General features: G+C 42.6%; 1 protein-coding gene and 1 long non-coding RNA gene across 7 annotated transcripts in view; one reads left to right on the forward strand and one right to left on the reverse strand.

Annotated features, from left to right (window-relative positions):
• The window catches only part of B3GLCT (beta 3-glucosyltransferase), a 120073-nt gene that overhangs the window by 32240 nt on the left and 68934 nt on the right, over positions 1-18899 (forward strand). For all 6 annotated transcript variants that reach the window (XM_045050708.1, XM_045050671.1, XM_045050574.1 and 3 more), the window contains 2 exons: positions 15650-15726; positions 16177-16288. In XM_045050708.1, coding sequence (XP_044906643.1) covers positions 15650-15726; positions 16177-16288 — 189 coding nt within the window. The remainder of the gene's footprint in view (positions 1-15649; positions 15727-16176; positions 16289-18899) is intronic.
• The window catches only part of LOC109497302, a 17394-nt gene continuing 2503 nt past the window's right edge, over positions 4009-18899 (reverse strand). Inside the window, exon 3 of the long non-coding RNA XR_002740586.2 lies at positions 4009-5966. This is a non-coding gene — a long non-coding RNA (uncharacterized LOC109497302). The remainder of the gene's footprint in view (positions 5967-18899) is intronic.

The raw sequence follows: 18899 nt of genomic DNA on the forward strand, positions 1-18899 counted from the left end.
ATATTGACTGGTGTTTAAAATGCCCTAGTTAATTCCTAATGCTCCAAGCATCATCTTCTACATTTTTTCTGATTTTGTTAAATTTAAGAGACTTACGTAATTGTGTAGGACTGTTGTGGTTTTGCCGTAAAGTATGAGAAAAAGAAGTGGAAGGAGTAACATTTTAAAAGCAGGGCTTAAAATAGCAGAGATAATTAATGTTCAAAATTTTAGTACCAGGTTCTAAGGCAATTTTCATGTTGAAGTAACATTTTCATTAACCTTAGTGTGATGTTTCCTCCGTGAGTCTCTTAATCTCTTTTTTTAATTGGATATCATTAATTGAGCCTTTGAGTTGATCTGTAATGTAATATCCAAGAAGGATTAAGAAGAGAAAGATCGACCCATGCAGGTACATTTTAATAATATTTAAAGTAGGCATGAACTGAATCTAAAGCTGCTACGAGTAATGCTGGCAGGTTGAGTAAAGGAAGACCTACCTTCTCTTCCCACAGAGGTGCTTTCTTCTTTAGCCGAGCAAAAAAAAAAAAAAAAAAAAAGAAAAAAAAATTCCTCCAAGCCTACTCGCCACACTGCATTTCCATGGCCTTCAAGACAGAAGTGCTTGTCTGTAGATAAATGCCATCCCTCAGCTCTCTGGGCATCGCTTTGACGGGAAATGTGCTTTCTTTCTGTTGGTGGGTGCTGGGATAAATAAAGGATTGGAAATATCAATGGAAAAATTAGCAGCCTTAATGGGATTCAAGGCAGAGACGCTGCTGAGAATAAGGGTTAGTTGTGCTTAATCTTTAAATGCTTTACATATACAATTCATCCAACCTCCCAGCATCCTTGTGAGGACGGGTCCTTTGTTTCCCTACTTGGAGCATTGTACCTTCTCAAGGGAGACAAAGACTTACGTGCCAAAAGCAGATTTTTTTTTTTTTTTTTTTTTGGTAACTGGCTCTAGGAGCAGCTTGATGCGTTTAAAATTCTTCCTTGTCTGGACACCCAACTTTTGGAGATTTTCTTCTATTAAACCTTGTCTGATTTCATCAGAGAGGCAGACGTGCGGCAACCTCGACTGGTCTTCCATTCGCTCTGGTAAAGGCAGAGTGGAGCTGCTAAGCCAAGGCCGTGGCGGGGAGGATGGGGAATCGGTAGCCTGAATAATGCCTCACTTGGGTCCAGGCAGGCGTTAATGGAATTTTGCTCAGTCGGGCCTTGGCAGTTACCCCAAATCGTGGAAGCAGTGATGACATCAGGACAGAGTTATGTGTGGCTTACTCATATATGAATTAAGAGCATGTGTATCCCTACATGCCCGTAGGTGTCCTTGCTCTCAGAAATACCTTCCCTCTTACAGAGGCAGAGTCATGTGGTTTAGATTCTGTGTCTCCCCCATTTACTCCCGGTGATGCGGCTTTTGCTTCCTCCGTCTCACCTTAAACCTAGAGGGCAGGTCAACATAGGGCAGTTGAATCGAATCCAGAGGAAATTGAACAAATTAAGATTAAAACTTACTTTAAGTAGATTATGTTACCCATTTGAACATTTTTTTGTTAATTCTTAAATTGATAGTGGTCAAAACCCCTCTCCTATTAACTAGAATAGCTATTTGACCTCTCCCAGTGAAACTAGAGTGTAGGGAAATGAGTAAAGACATGGAGTCTGAGTTGGGGCTAGGAAAATGTGATCTCATTGGTGAGTGAGTCTTTGAGGGACCATGTGGAAGAGAAGAAGAAAATTCACTGGACTGCTTTAACACAGACAACATGGCCATGACTTAAGGAAGGTGGAGATGCACTTCCCCTCACGAATGGTTGAGTTAGCGGGTGGGCTGGGGGTGGGCAGCTCAGCTCCAGATTCCTTCTGTTTTCTTATTTTCCCATGGGGCTGAGGTGTCTTGTCCTCCCTGGCATGGTTGGAACTGGTTTACCCCCACTACATTCACATTCCAGGGTGTGGAGGACAATCAGTTTCCTTTTAGAGATGTGACCTTGAAGTTGTACACATCATTTCCCCTGCATACCATTGTCCAGGACATAATCACATGGCACACTGAGGCTGGAAAGGGTAATATCTAGTTGGTGGCCTTTGGATCCACTCAGAACTCAAGGAGCTCTAATCACTAAAAGGAAGAAGAGACAAAGTGACATCTCCGCTAAAGTCAGGATTTTGTTTACACATCAAGGACTCGCATTCCAGCATCGTGCCTACAGCTGGCAGTACTCCGTCCTACGCTTAAAAGTTGTAAGAGCCCAGAGCCCGTGTTAAGTGTTCTTACCACAGCATGATAAAAACAAGGAAATGAAAAATTAGGTACTAGTGTGATTAAGGAGGGGGAGAGGGAGCCGGGAGGCTTTCTCTGTCGACAGCCAGCTCAAGGCAGCAGCGTGTTGGGCAGGAGGTGGGCAGTGTGGGTGCCAACCTGGAAGGTCAGGTAGGGACCTGACCACAGAGGAGCTGTGTGTCCTGTTAAGGACCCAGACCTTTCTCAGTACCTCTCAGGATGCCCTCTGGGCATTTGAGAAGTGTTTCTTAGAGATCCAAGACAGGGCAGCACACACAGGAGGAGCCCGCAGTCACTGTTACTGAAAGCACCCCCCGGGGGGAACATGACTGGTAGGGAGAGCCATTAGGCTCAACCCGTTGGGTCTGCGTTTAAAGCCGTCACTCTGGTGGTTGTGAGGAAGGCAGCTGAACAGACCCAAGACCGGGGCAAGGAGCCTAATCTAAGGTCCTTGGACCCATCCAAGCTAACGTGGCCCGAAATGGGGGTGTAGACCGCTGCTGGTGCTTTGTCACAGGCAGTTTGGGAAGTGCCGGGCCGGGGGTGAGGAGTGGAGCTGGGGGGAGTGGGGGAAGTAGGGGGTGACTTGAAGCCACACCCGGGGAGTTTGGGCGAAGGCCTCAGGAGGCATCAGGACCAGTGCCCCGCTAGGTCTGGTGTGGAGGGACGGGGCTACCATCTGAGGTGGAGGATGGGATTGGCAGGTTTGCAGGGTGCAGATGACTTCCGGTCGCTATAGATGAAGTCTCAGGTGGAGGTGTCAGCTGCCCGAGCCTGGATTTTGTTCGCTTTAAACTCAGGAGAAACCTTTGACCCGAAGGTGGTGGATTTGGAATCGGGAACGTACCCAGGTAGTAGCTGAAAGCCTGAAGGTGCTGCTTTCAGGGGAGCAGTGGGAGCCTGGGAAAAACCAGGATCTGGGGGCCTGGCAGAGTGGGAGCAGTTTCTGGGGAGACAGAAGGAGTGCGTGAAACACAGAGAAGGTGCGTTGTCTGATGTCAGGGAACCTGAAGGAATAGCCTTTCAAACAGCGATCAATACTATCCTGTTCCCAAGACAGAGCTTGTAAGAGAGGGTCTCAAAACGTCCATTTCACTGGGTTCGTCTTGTGCGCCTGTCCTGCCTGCGCACTTACCTCGAGGGAGGCATCCACACCCAGAGTGCTTTGCTGTCGCAGACGCTGTTATTGTTATTCTTCATTGTGGTAAGGAAAAAAAAAATAACATAAAATTTGCCCGCGAATGTTTTTAAGTACTGTAAAGTACATTCACGTTGTGTAACCAACTTCCAGAACTTGTGTCTTTCCAACGGAAACTTCATACCCGTTAAACAACAATCGTACATTTCCTTTTCCCTCACCTCTTGGCAGCCACCTACTTCCGCTTTGTCTCTGTGAATCTGACTGCTCTATGTACCTCCTATAAGTGGCATCTTACAGTATTTGTTTTTTTTTTTGTTTTTTTTTGTTTTTTTTTACCGGCTTATTGTACTTAGTGTGGTAATGTTGTCAAGAGGTTCATCCATGTTGTAGCCTGTGACAGGGCCTCCTCCCTTTTAAGTTGCAGGCTCCACGCTCGGTGAGGAGCCCGACTTGGGGCTTGACCTCACGACGGTGAGATCACGAACTGAGCCAAAATCAGGAGTCAGGTGCTCGACCCACTGAGCCCCCCCCCCTCCCCCCCCCCCCCCCCCCCCCCCCCCCCCCCCCCCCCCCCCCCCCCCCCGGTGCCCCTGCCTCCTTTGTAAGGCGGAATATTATTATTGTGACTTTGACAGCCTCTCCTCCGTGTCTTCTCTGGTAACCTTGGTCTACCATGACGGCTGTTTTCATCCACGGGCACTACTTTCTGGGGCGCTCTTTCGGTATTCCGCATGGGCTCCCCCGCAGTGCCCTTTCTCCTCTCGGGCATCTGTCCTGCCTTCAGAATCTGGAGGAAGGCAAGACCTCTGTACCTCTTCTTGTCTCCCCCTGCGGCACCTAGCGAAATGCCACACACCGACAGTGTTAGGAACTGTTATTTTCACGGATGCGTTTTTCTCAGCTTTTAAGGCTTAGAAAGCAGTTCCATTTCACGGAAGTATATACCTCTTCTAGCGCTTTAATTTATGCTTGTGTTTTCAGTTTGCTTATACTTAATTTTTATTGTCCTTTACGTGTACAGTTTGCAGTTTTAGACATGTTTAGTAGGTGCCTTCGATTGCCACTAGGTGGCAATGTTGGTTTTACGTTTAAAGACCCGTAATTAAGCAACATCATTAAGCAAACCCTTCTTTTCCAGCATTTAATTTCTGTGATAATAAATGGAGTCTAGACTAAAGCAATAAAGAAGCTTCCCTTTAGTTGTAAGGTAGTCTATTTTTCTTATTCTGAAACTCTTTCCTAGGATGGAAGTCAGCTACGAATACTGAGGTAGTTTTGACAAAACTTTTAACACTTGGATTTAGTTTGCTGCTAAGATCCAGCCTTTTCGTAGTTGAAACGGCCAGAAAGATTTTAGAGTCTGCAACTGGACCTGATACTGGTTCATTTTTTCTCCTTATAGGGTTTTTTTGTTTTTTTTTTTTTATGCCATGCATGTGATTAAAAGCTGAATTTTAAAGATCCAAAGACTTGTTGACAGCTAACATAGGGTCTACAGACAATACTTGGGGCAGTGGCGAGCTTGCCTGATCTAGAACTACACGAACACCGAGCAATAAGGTTAAATTCAGAGAATTAAATGTTGAGATGCACAAAACACGGTGGGTGGGGCAAAGCCCCTTTAAGAGGCAGGTATGGGTCCCTGCTTAAAATTGAGCTGGGACTTGTTCTTCGAAATTGACATGTTCTTGAGTAAGAATTGACAGCTAATTCATCAGCCATGGAAGGGGAGAAAAGGAGAGTCTAAGGCAGAGGTCGTCAGGACCTCCCCAGCACTGTGATGGGGAGCTTGCTCGCTCCTTCGTGGAGGGGTCAGTCCCACGGTTTGGCAGGCGTGCGCCGTACCTCTAACTGAACAGCATGTCTGGGGCCCTCGTATCACTTGGGATCTGGACCGTGCAGTGTTCAGGTTCCCCAGAGATTTGCCCACCATGAGCATTCACAAAAGTTGCTTGCCGAGGGAGGGATCAACAGTAAGTTTTATCATTTGAATATTTATCTGATAGCCCAAAATATCTATTCCTCCCACACTACCAGATGTCTAGAACTGCTGTTTATTCATTACTCTTGTCAGGTTGCACTTGACTACAAAATCTGCCAAAAATTAAGGTGCAAAAATTTAATGGTTTCTGTGATTATGCATCTGCTTCTAGCTGTTCTCTTTGCTTTGGCAAGTCATTACCTGCCCCTGTTTTGCCTCAAGGGGCTAAAATGAGGTCTTATTAAAAACACAAACATTTTTCATTCATCTAAATGTGAATATAAAACCAGGAGCCTAAACTGACTTTCCGTCTGAAACTTAGTGCTGTACCGGGGGTTGCGGCTAAAATAATTCGAGTCGTCGTGGGTTATCATTCCCGTCTCCAGTGTTGACGCTTACGATGCAGCTTATCATGGCTCTGTGCTTTATAGTTATGTGTTTCTCCTAATCGCTGAGACTGCAGACTTCACCAAGTGCTCGTCTCTGAGCAGAGTGCCGTTCTTGATTGCCGTGGAGTGAAGGGTTCGAAAAGGTACGCTAGCTCTTTGCGGCACTTACGAGGTCGGTGGTACCTGTTTCGTGGTAGAAACGACTGTATCATTAAGTAGGTAAGAGAAGTCCAAGATAAGCGTTTAAAAATATCTGACAACTGTTAATTGGACATCTGTGGTTGTATTGGGTACTTATGAATGTAACAGGACACCTCTAGACAATACGCAGGGCCCTTTAGAACGATGGTGCCCGTTTGAGGCCATCAAAGCCGTAGAGCAGTATGTAAAAAGCACACGTTAATATAGTTTTCCTTGTACACGTGAAGCCTGAGAGGACAAAGATGGAAGGTGTGTCAACTCATGTGAGAGTGAAGGGGAAAGTGAGCCGGAGGGATGTCAGTTCAGAGCATGGAAGCTGGAACTGGAAGACAAAGACAACTTGTCAGGAAGGCTTACTTTTAGTATTATTATTTTTAAAGTGTATTTATTTTGAGAGAGAGAGAGAGAGAGAGAGAGAGAGGAAAAAAAAAGCAGGAGTGGGGGAGGGGCAGAGAGAGAGGGAGAAAGAGAGACTCTGAAGCAGGCTCCTCACTGTCAGCGCAGAGCCCGATGTGAGGCTCCCTCCCCCCGCACCACGAGATCATGACCTGAGCCAACGTTGGACTCTTTACCCACTGAGCCTCGGCTGGCGCCCCAGGAAGGCTTACTTTTAAGACGCCAGGTGGCAGCTGGGATTTTTGGAGCAGTTTAGGTGATGCGTAAAGATGTCTTCACAGGGAGATGTGTAGCGAGATTGGAAATAAAGTCAGTGAGATGGGGGATGTGGTTGAATAGGGGGTTCCTAAATGCAGACCTGGAGATATGAGGGTACAGACTTTGAAGAAGTGCTATTTTCTTTCCTTAGATTTTTTTTTCCTCCCTGCATTACAGATGGAAGGATAATGTGAAGTTACCCAAAGATTGGCTCTTTAAAGAGGTGCACAGTCAAAAAGCCACGTGAAGGGGAGGCTGACAGAAACCCATACGGAGAGTCTGTGCAACAGTCTGTTAATCAGGAAGTTAATTAATCAGGAAATCTCTTAATCAGGAAACGAAACCAGTATTTCCTGTTAAATGCCTACTATGTGCATAGCATCTGTGTTGTGTGTGTGTTATGATTTGACTTCTGTTTTTTGAACCTAAGAAACTTCCTTTTTGAATGAACATTTGTGTGAAAATACTTGTGTGTGTGTGTGTGCGCACGCGCGCGCACACACACACACACATACACACACACATTTGTTACTTGAAGTGGGAACATATCCTAGCCTCTGATGAAGACACTCTGGGAGTATCTTGTGTTTATGTTTTGGTGGAGAGGCGGTCCTCTGAAAGTCGTCTTTTCCCTTCTGGGACCTGGGACCCAGGAAACCCAGGGGATCCTGGACCATGATCATTTTTACAGTAGCTTCAGAGGCCTTAGGTGTTAACACTTGCCTAAAGTTACAGAAACCAGTATTGTTCTCCAAAGGAATTTTCAAAATAAGATTAGATTGGAAACAATAAAGGACAGAATACAAAGCATCATCATGGCATTTTTAGTAGGTTCTAGTAAAACCAAGATTCAGACACTGCTTTGAAGACTGTCAAGTGTGAGCTCAGCCACACATAGCACAGGACAAGGGTCATGCTTGGTTGGGGAACCATTTTGAGTGGGGAGTGGGGAAGTCAGCCCCTGTAGGGGTGAGTGCAGGAGACAGGGGAGTCCCGAGTTCTTGCTGAGACAAATATGGGCAGAAGTACAGATACATTATTTTTCTGTTTTTAAGGCAACCTGCAAATACAGAAAAGAAAGTTCAGAGGTAGGACACGCTTATGAGTTTTTTCTGGGGGTGGGGTGGGGGAATGTTGAAGCTGTATACGTTACATTTGGCAGATGCTGGGTTATATTTTCTGCTTTGGGACAAATGGAGCCGAAGCAGCTGCTTAGAAACCTCTCTGCTCTCCCCACCCCCAACTAAATAGCTTTCGAAAAGAACAGACCCTTCTAATTTTATTGCCTTCTTTTACCGTACAAACTTTATTTAAAACCTGGATGAATCTCAACCTGAATGAATACATGATATCTTTTCCTTGTTCGTGGAAAGTTTTGTAAGTCACTATTTTCTTTTTTTTTTTTTTTAATAATTTAAAAAAAAATTTTTTTTTCAACGTTTATTTATTTTTGGGACAGAGAGAGACAGAGCATGAACGGGGGAGGGGCAGAGAGAGAGGGAGACACAGAATCGGAAACAGGCTCCAGGCTCCGAGCCATCAGCCCAGAGCCTGATGCGGGGCTCGAACTCACGGACCGCGAGATCGTGACCTGGCTGAAGTCGGACGCTCAACCGACTGCGCCACCCAGGCGCCCCTTAATAATTTTTTTAATGTTTATTTATTTCCGAAGGAGAGAGAGACAGAGCGTGAGTGGAGGAGGGGCAGAGAGAGACAGACAGACAGACAGAATCTGAAGCAGGCTCCAGGCTCTGCGCTGTCAGCACAGAGCCTGACGCGGGGCTCGAACCCACAAACCGTGAGATCATGACCTGAGCCGAAGTTGTACGCTCAACTGACTGAGCCACCCAGGTGCCCCTGTAGGTCACTATCTTCTTGAGGAGAGTTAGTCTCTTTGGTTCATTAGTTTAGAAAAACCTCATTTCCGTGAGGTAAGGCAGGAAAGCCAGAGCAAAACCTCTCATAGATCAGTGTGAGGAAGTTTGAGTACAACGGTTTTGCGTTTCCTGCTTTTAGAAATGTTTTTATTGCCCAGGAGACAGCATGAGGTCCTTCATTGAAAGGCTAGCTTTGGGAGTGTCACTGGCTACCACTAAAGTTCTCTTTTGAGGAGAGAGCGGTTGGATGCTTAATTACCTACTAAAGGTTCATTTCTTGTACTAACTGATAGGTGGTAAGACATCACATTAATTATTAAACCGGAGACTCCATGACGTTGCTGTCGAGTAAGAATTTATTCATCCATTCATTTACTGAATCCTCATTGAAAACTTACTTTAAGCCGGGACCTGGGCAAGACGCCCCAGGAGAAAATAGGACAGTGAGACTCACATTGCCTCAGGGGCAGTTCCTGAGCAGCCATGAATTCATCGCACTGTGGAGGAGGCCATGTTGGGAGCATCTGTCTCCTTTTGGCTGCGTAGCATCTGAACCCCTTCCCTGTCTTGGAGAACACTGTCCCGTGTGTATCCGGTGGGAGCTGGGGGCTTGGCCCAGCAAGAACATCAGAGGCCAGATGCTGGGTCTCCCCAGCTCAGGGGAGGGCAGCCCGTGATGGAGTGTGGCCAGTCAGATGTGGCCATGCGGGACTGAGTCTGGAGCCAGGGGCCCACAGTCGGTGAGCTTTAGAGCTCGCTGACTTGGTAGTGACGTTGGTACACAGTGGCTAGAGCTGTACGGTGGGGACCAAGTTGAGGGCCAGCACCTGCAAGTGTGCAGAGAAGGTAAGTGCTGCTTGGGGACGGGGTGCTAGAGGGGGGCGATGCCGAGCAGGGTGGCCTCTTGTGGGTGAGTCGGTGTAGACGGCAGGCCTGTGCCCCCCCCTCCCCCCACCTCCCGGAGGCTCATTCTAGTAGGGGAGACGCTGCATGTGGCCCTGTGAAACAGCCACGGTACCACACTCCCAGAACACCAGCAAGGAGGCCCCCAGCCCTGCCTGGAAATGTCAGCGAAGGCTTTGTTGTCGAGGCATTTGAACTGAGCCTCGAACAAACAGTGAAGAGTTTTGCTAGACTCCTGCCTGCAGCAACGGGGGGGACCCCCGTTGAGGGCAGCCGGTAATCGTGGGTCTCACCGGGTATCCGGGAAAGAGGGAATAAAACGAAAAGGGAGCCCCTCTGGGAGCTAACACGTGAGTTAGGTGGGGTTGCAGGGACTGGTGAGATCTCCGATGCGTGGGGCCGGGCTCTGGGTCCCGGATGGAGACAAGAGTTGGGCAGCGCAGCAGTGAGCACAGCCAACTTTCCCTGAGCGCACTCTCTCTCTCTCAAAATAAATAAATAAACTTAAAGAAAAAGAACAGTGCTTGGCACATAGTAGTTGTGCAACAAATATTGTAAAGTCAATGCTTATATTAATCACCATCACGTGCACAGCACGTGCCAAATGTGTGGCATGTATTAACTTCCTTGGTACCCAGGACCGTGGCTGTCCCCACACGAACGATGAGATAACAGAGTCACAGACAGGGCAAGCAAGTTGCTCCAGGTTGCACGTCTCAGAGGAGCCAGAGCAAGAACTCTGATGCAAGTACCTTGGCTCTAGAAATCAGGTCCTTAAATACTCAGCTGTACTGCCTTTCGTGAATGAATGATTAGTTAACACAGATTTATTTGAGCTATAAAAATGCATTTAGTAATGTATTTCAAAGTAAAGAGTTAATCAAAATAAATTTTATAAATAACGAGGTAATATTTTTCTCTTGTGAGGAGAAGATAGCGATTAAGACAGGTACCTGGAAAAAAATATATATGTTTTTTAAATATAGGCTCAGGTTCCTGGAAGACACGTTATTACAGCATCACATATAATCTACTGGTTCATAAATGAATACCGGATTTTTAAAGACTAGTAAATCTGTCTGATATGTGTTCCAACCAGCATATCATACACCTTTATCAGCATCCTATAAGATATACCTCCTTCTCATAACAATAAACAGATGTTAATTTTCATCATAATTCATGTGTTTGTCTAAAAGCTCAGTTCAGTGCCTAAGGGCTATATAATAGTTGGAATTTGGAAGTGCGGTTGAACTGGAATCAGTCTTAAAACAGGATTCAGTCTTTCAGAACGATTGCCTAATACTGAACAAAAGCCTTGGCTTTTGCTTTCAAATTTAGTACTTGGTCTGAATGTTGAGACCGAATTGGACCATGAACTCCTGTTCTGCTAGGTTTATACTCTGAATTAAGGTAGGGGCAAGTTACAAATATTGGGAAACAGTCCGTAGAGAAGGGAAAAGGCTGGTGGCATGAACTTAAATTTGTTGAATTCTTTCCAGACACAGGCTCGAAGAGTAAAGTGATTCAAAACCAACTTCGCCTAGTGAAGTTATTTATGATAAAGTATTGAGCTGTTTTCGTCCATGTTTAAATGTTGGTTCTTTCATACTATTCGTGTTTCTAGACATAAATTTTCGTGATTTTGCTTCCATATCAAGAATGAAGGGCCGTCTCCATTCGCAGAGCACTGTCAGGGTGCTCAGCTGCGGAATCGAACCCCTTTGCCAAACGAAGGCAATGGGTTTGTGTCAGAGCCAGGGAACGAATGGGAGCGTTGGTTTTGAAGGTGTTTGTTTGCTCTTCTTAAATGTTAGGGGCCTTAAGTGCGAACATATGCCTTGATCCAAAACGCGTTCAAAGGAAGCACTGACGGCATGTCCAGTGGGCTTTCTGACCTGAAAGCACTTGTTAGGGGACCGGTAGATGCTGGAAGCAATGGCAGACGGGTTCAATGACATGAGTAGAGTTGATATAAGCAGTTTAGGTGAACTGTGGTCAGTCTTTTCATTTTCTTTCCCTTTTCTGTCATTTGCCCACAGTAGGCCCTGTTTGTAGCCCGTTTATGCCTGCCTCTCTTACGGCATTATCTCATTTTTTTTTTTTTTAATTAAAGAGGTTATTTTTAAGCTCTACACCCAACGTGGGGCTTGAACCTACAGCCCTGAGATCAAGAGTCGCACGCTCCACTGACTGAGCCAGCCAGGCACCCCTCATTATCTCATTATTGACACAATTTTGCCTTACCTTTTAGGTTTGAAATAGTAGCATTGTTTGGTGAATAGGCATCATTTAGGTTGACGGCAGGCAGTGCTGCACGCATGGGCATCTTTTCTGTAGCTTTTATTCCAAATGGCTCTGCTGATGCAGCATTTTCTTATTTTCTTTCCCCTTGATATTTCACTTGAAAACTCTCTTAGTCATCCACCCAGTTACATATTAAAAAAACTTGCATTGCGTACAAAAGTGCCGTAAGCTGGTGATACGGCACCTGTAAGGAGGTCTAAATCTGGTGGTGGTGTTATTTGTAACAGACAAATGGAGCATAAATTATTACAATTCCAAGTAATCAAAACTGAGAGAAGATCATTTGGTGGAAAATTTTATTGTGACCTTTTAAATTATTTTTTCTTAAAAAAATTATTTTTTCTTAGTGCTAACACATGTGAACATGTGTGCATCCGTATTCACACACAGGATATATGTATATATATATATATATATATATATATATATATATATATACACACACACATATGCATGTACATTGTATATAAATACACACGTATACACATATGTGTGTGTATAAAAAACAAGAATAAAAGCTCTTGGGCCTTTTGGGGGGTTAAGTGGATGAAGATTTATTTATAATTGAAATGGCCTTGGGTTAATTGAGAGGTAAGACCAGGTTTCTTTTTTTTAATATAATTTATTGACAAATTGGTTTCCATACAACACCCAGTGCTCATTCCAACAAGTGCCCTCCTCAATGCCCATCACCTACTTTCCCCTTCCCCACCCCCCATCAACCCTCAGTTTGTTCTCAGTATCCAAGAGTCTCTTATGGTTTGCCTCCCTTCGTCTCTGTAACTTTTTTCTCCCTTCCCTTCCCCGATGGTCTTCTGTTAAGTTTCTCAAGATCCACCTATGAGTGAAAATATATGGTATCTGTCTTTCTCTGTATGACTTATTTCATTTAGCATAATACCCTCCAGTTCCATCCACGTTGCTGCAAATGGCCAGATTTCATTCTTTCTCATTGCCAAGTAGTATTCCATTGTGTATATAAACCACAATCTCTTTATCCATTTCGTCAGTTGGCGGACATTTAGGCTCTTTCCATAATTTGGCTATTGTTGAGAGTGCTGCTATAAACATTGGGATACATGTGCCCCTATGCATCAGCACTCCTGTATCCCTTGGGTAAATTCCTAGCAGTGCTACTTCTGGGTCATAGGGTAGGTCTATTTTTAATTTTTTGAGGAGCCTCCACACTGTTTTCCAGAGCAGCTGCACCGGTTTGCATTCCCACCAACAGTGCAAGAGGGTTCCCATTTCTCCACATCCTCTGCAGCATCTGTAGTCTCCTGATTTGTTCGTTTTGGCCACTCTGACTGGCGTGAGGTGATATCTGTGTGGTTTTGATTTGTATTTCCCTGATGAGGAGTGACATTGAGCATCTTTTCATGTGCCTGTTGGCCATCTGGATGTCTTTTTTGGAAAAGTGTCTGTTCACGTCTTCTGCCCATTTCTTCACTGGATTATTTGTTTTTTTGGGTGTGGAGTTTGGTGAGTTCTTTATAGATTTTGGATACTAGCCCTTTGTCCGATATGTCATTTGCAAACATCTTTTCCCATTCTGTTGGTGGTTTTTTAGTTTTGTTGATTGTTTCCTTTGCAGTGCAGAAGCTTTTTATCTTCATGAGGTCCCAATAGTTCATTTTTGCTTTTAATTCCCTTGCCTTTGGAGATGTGTCAAGTAAGAAATTGCTGCGGCTGAGGTCAAAGAAGTTGTTGCCGGCTTTCTCCTCTAGGGTTTTGATGGTTTCCTGTCTCACATTCAGGTCCTTCATCCATTTTGAGTTTATTTTTGTGAGTGGTGTGAGAAAGTGGTCTAGTTTCATCCTTCTGCATGTGGCTGAGACCAGGTTTCTGAATGTCATGGTAGACATATTTTTGAGACAAGGGCATTCACACACCTTTGGAAACAGGTATCGACATAGCCCACTAGGTTTTGGAATGTTTCTATTTGGAGGTGGGATGGGTACAGAAAGCTGGATTGCCGTTTTTGTGTTCACTGACTGAAACAGATCTGAAACCCAGGCATACGATTCAGTAAACAAAAAAGAATGGAGACAGGGATGAGTATAATTCGCTAGTGTAATCCACTAGTAATCCATAGAGTTCATTTTAGAGTAGAATTTAGCTCCTTTGTGCTAAGACTTTGCCTTTTCACTTTTATTGTTGTGACAGAGGTTATTGATAAGTCTGTCTTTGCATCCTTGCTGGGAAGGTGCCCTTTTTGTGATACCCGGTGACATCACCTACGTATTTCCCATAACCGGGAAGGATAGGACTTGTATGGAAGAATTTGGAGGTGTATTCATTTTTCCTCAAGAAATTTTTAAAACTAAACTGTGTTTTAACTACATTAAAGGATTTTAAAAACATCGATGTAATACTTTGGTCATCTTGACACAAATGTTTTCATTTTTCTGGTTCCTTCCTAGTCTCTGTTCATATGTGAATTTATTTTACGTATTTAGAATCATGTCTGTTTTTCCATTTAACATAAAGACGTTTCCATTGTTTCGAAGTCTTTATTATTACAGTTTCAGTTGTTACACAATAGCTCATTCGCTACTTATTTTCTTATAAAGCCTTTTAAAGTATTTGCTATGTTTCTTTTCTGGCTGGTTCGTATTAACATGCTGCCATAGTTATTTGAAAGTTTTATGCAACTATTAATAATATTAGTTCTCTTCACACATGATTTCTGTTCTTATATAATCCCTCATGAATATACATGTGGTATAAATATATATAATACATATATAGCCATTTCTTAAAAGTCACTGGAAACTACTGCATAATTCATAATCAACAGCAGGAAAGCCCTGAATTTTACTGAGTAATTAACTGCTAATTCAGCCTTTCGGGTGTTTTTTTCTCTCTGACATGCCATATTATTAGTCTGACTTAACCTTTCATTACTGTTCTTGCATTTCATATTTGTACATGAAAGTTAAAATAAATACTACATAAAATAAGTGAAGCTTTATTTGATAATTCCAAGTATTTATATTGAAAACCATTCTTTATATGAACTTAAAGGTTGGTGTGGAATCTACATTAGTGTTGTAATAGTTCCAATATTTAGGCATTTATTCTTAATAATTCTTTTCTACATAAGTCTTTTGTCTGCAACAGTTACCAGGAAATAGAATAAAACACAGAATATACTAAAGTTTGTTGGGAGGGTGGTGTTCAAGCGTATCATATAGCTGACTTTGGGCTTGTGATAACGTGAAATATATTGAATAGTGTTTTACTTCAAAGCTGACATTCATGGCCTGAATCATATTAATCTCTCTTGGTGTTTATGCATATTTATTTAACCATAGTTGTGTCTTATTTCTGAATCTTAGTTCCTCCTATGTTTGTAAGTTTTAAAATTCTATTGTTACTATCATTGACTGAGTACTTAAGGATTATATTTCTAGTATTTAGAAATACTCTTCCTTACCATGGTGTTTTAGCTTTTTTTAGGGCACTTAAATTTTTTTTTTTTTTTACATGAGATAAACGGGATATTATATATGCTCTTTTGTTCAGCTGAAGGGTTTTATTTTCCATCTGCTACCTGTGATGTCTACACAGTGAAATCTGTTTCTGTGCCTCTGAGTTATGCCTGGTTGCTTCGGGGCTCTTCCCTCCCGGTAGCCTTTGCGAGTCTGCAAATTTCAGGTCAGCTCCGGTACCAGTGGAGACCCTTCTTCGAGGCCCTCTGCACTGTTTTATGCCTGAATGACCAAGAGATTGTGTGGATCCAGCCAACATCCTTCATTTCTAGTAGCTCGTGAAGAGAAGAAAAAAAAGAAAGTAGTTAGGAGAGTAAAATGTCAGGTCTCTAAAAATACCTGCATTTAGAAATTGAGTGTTTTCTTTTTTTAATCAGAGTGATCATATCGTACTTTTATTTATTTCTTCTCTTTGATAATGTTTCTTCAGGAACTCCCAAGAGTCCTCCTTCTCCATCAGATGTCTAAGCAGGAGGGTGCATGGACCATACTTCCGTTGTTACCACAGTATGTTTAATTTGAAATGTGTGAAGTTTGACGTTTCCACCTGAACATTCACTCCTCTTATTGAGTGTGTTTTTCCTCAGAGTCAAGAAAATTTGAACTCTGTTTTTTATGACTACTACGTTACCCAGATTTCTTGATTCTTTTAACCATGAATGGCTTCTATTTTTAAATATATTGCTTTCTTAAAAGATAAAATGTTGATGTATTTGATAGTTGCATTTGAAAACTGTCTCCCTTCTGGACTGGTGGTGTTGCAGAGAGAATTTAAGAATTCTAGCTGTTTGATAAACTATTAGTATCTGGCTTTTGAAACTGTACATTGAAGGAAAATACAGGGGAAAAATCTAGATTTCTTGCCATTTTGTGTCTTTCATCCTGCTTGTCAGTTTTAAACTTTATTATAAACTCATTTTATAGAAGTGATTACCATAACCTATTTCTCTTTGTCAGCTTTTCTGTAACGTATAGCAGAAATTCATCATGGATTTTCTTCTGTGAAGAAGAGACAAGAATACAAATTCCAGAACTCTTAGAAACACTCAGAAGATATGACCCATCCAAGGTGAATACAATTTCAATACCAGTATTTATCTGTTGGAAGAAATGCTTAAGAGAAGATTTAATTTTAAGAGGTTTGCCAATCTAATAAAACCACCTAGTTTAAAATGAGAAAGAATGAAATAACAGTTGACTGTCTCGAAGCAGTGTTGAATCATTTCTCTTTGAGGTTTCTGTCGCTTTCAGAGGGATAGAACTTATAAGGAACCCTTTTTAAATGAAACCAATCTATTTATAGGTGGTGGCAATTTCAGAGAGTTAAAAAGCTATAACCCAGAGTTAAGAAATAAGTTTAAATTGCTTATTTCTCTTTGTCAATGATGACCACGTATTATTTTAGATGGGAGTATTTCTTGGTTGCCAACTGTGTGTCAAGCACCATGACAGCAGGGGCTAGGACAGATGCACATCCTGATGACATGGCTGGTACAGAATGACAGGGAGAAAACAAGCCATTAAAGAAGCAATAAAAAGGGAGATGGTTTATAGTCAGGGAAGCCTAGGGTGCTGTTAGAAGCATATAGCAGGGCATCCAGCCTAATCTGGAAGGGTCACGACAGGAGGTGAACTTTAATCTGAGTCCTGTAGGACGAGTAAGAGTTAACAGGAGAGAAAGAGAGTGTTTTAAGCAGAGGGAACAAAAGTTGCGAAGGTCTGGAGGTAACGGGGGCATCTTGTGTTAGTAGTTCAGTGCGACTTTCCATATCCGTATCTTTCATATTGTCAGGTTTTGTTTTATTCTGGGCAGATACGACGTAGCAATTGGATCTTGTTTATTTCTAAGTCGCTAGCACTGAGCAGAGCATTTGACAGGTAATGGGTGGTCAGTGAGTATTTGTGAATGGCTGAATAACCCCGTGATGGCCGCCTTCCTGATGGCCCACGTTGCGTCTCAGGAGGATGTCTTGGAGACATGGCGAGAGTCATCAGGTCTGCAGTTCTCTTGGAGAAGCCCGGGTTATACCCTGATCACCACGTGGAATCTTTAAACTTGGAATAAACAGAAGTGGGCCCTTGGGGTACCACTGGATGCCTGCCCCACCCCTCTTCTGGTGCCCACTCCCAAACTAAATCAGGCTTAATGAGAGTGTGGGGAAGGAAAAGTGGCTTCTTGGGTGTCTGCTTGGTTTGTTGATGTAGACGAATGATGTTGGGCACCAGTGACCATTCTCAAACACCGGAAAGTTTGTTACCTTAACAGAACCACTGGTTTCGATGTTCTTTAAAAGCCGCAAGGGTCCATTATGGTTCCTTTTTGTGCTTTTGCTTTCTGGGAAGATACAGACATAATTGAATGAGCAGGTTGTCGGGTTAAAAAGAAAAATCCTTCGAAGGAGAAGAGAATTACGAATGCATCTCATCCCGTCTTTCCAGATGATGCTAACCAGCATCCATGTACTTTGGCCATGTTGCGTGTAAAACATTTGTTAGGCTGCTATGTTTCCTTTTGACTCGAGAAAAACTCCCAAATGTTTTTTAGGATATAGGAGTTTTAATCTCCTCCTAGTGTTCATTTCACCTGGAGATTATTTTTCCATTATCCATAGCTCTAATTCTGTGCAGAAGATGGTGACTCACTGTGCTTTTTAATGAAAATTGGAAGGATAAATTTAAAAGTTCAAAGCAAGTTCATGAAAAGCAAGTACAGAACAGAGGTAAAATGAGATGCTTTCCTCCTCTCTTCTGAACTCAGCCTTTAAAAAAGAAATCTAGGATGCTTTATTTCTTTTGAAACTAGCATTAGGAAATAAAGATTACATAATGTTTAAGTTAGCTCAAACCAGTGTGCTTTTTCCCCCTACCATTTGAAATTTTAGAAACAAAGCTATAAAGCCAACCCGGCTTTGCTAGTGACACAAATAAACTCTATTAAAATAATAATTATGTTGTATGTTAGAGCATCAGCCTTTTTTTTTTTTTTTTTTTTTTTTGGATTCTGATGTCTTTTCCCCTTCCATATCTTTGTCATTCTTATGCAAATTTATGCTGTTATACAATATTTTAAATGAGAAATTTTGATCTTTATTAAAGTAATTAATCTTTGTTAAACTGCCTTTCCAGGTGATTTGTATAAATTTCTGTGTCTTGCTGGATTCTTTCTTTTTTTCCCTGCCGTATGCTTTTAATGTGAGCATGCATTTGCTGAAATGTCTTGACATTTTTTTTAATAGAGGTGAAACCAGGGTGCTGGTAAAGAGTAATTCTCTGATACTTATAGAACATTCTCTGAGTTATTCTTTTACAGTTTATCTTGATTATAATTGTCTTTATTATGAAGCTATTAAGAAAATCATTAAGAAGGATAGGGGAAGTGCCCTTTCCAACAGATTCCATATTAATTTCTCCCTTAAATTAGTTTACAGTATCTCCTCCCTTTCCAAATATTGGAAAACAATCTTATATACTAGATAATAGCTGGACACTGCCATTAGGAGTTAAAACATAGAAACATGTTCTGCATAAAATTGTATTTGCAACAGGAGATTATAACAGTGAAGGGTTCGTGAGAAAGGTGCTGAAAATCTCCTGGAGTGTTTTATTTTCTTTAAACAAGCTATATCGACAGGGTAGGTTAAATGTGATGATTTTCACGTTGGGTAACATTTAGCAGTTTG

Source organism: Felis catus, chromosome A1, assembly GCF_018350175.1.
Source record: "Felis catus isolate Fca126 chromosome A1, F.catus_Fca126_mat1.0, whole genome shotgun sequence".
Taxonomy (NCBI): domain Eukaryota; kingdom Metazoa; phylum Chordata; class Mammalia; order Carnivora; family Felidae; genus Felis; species Felis catus.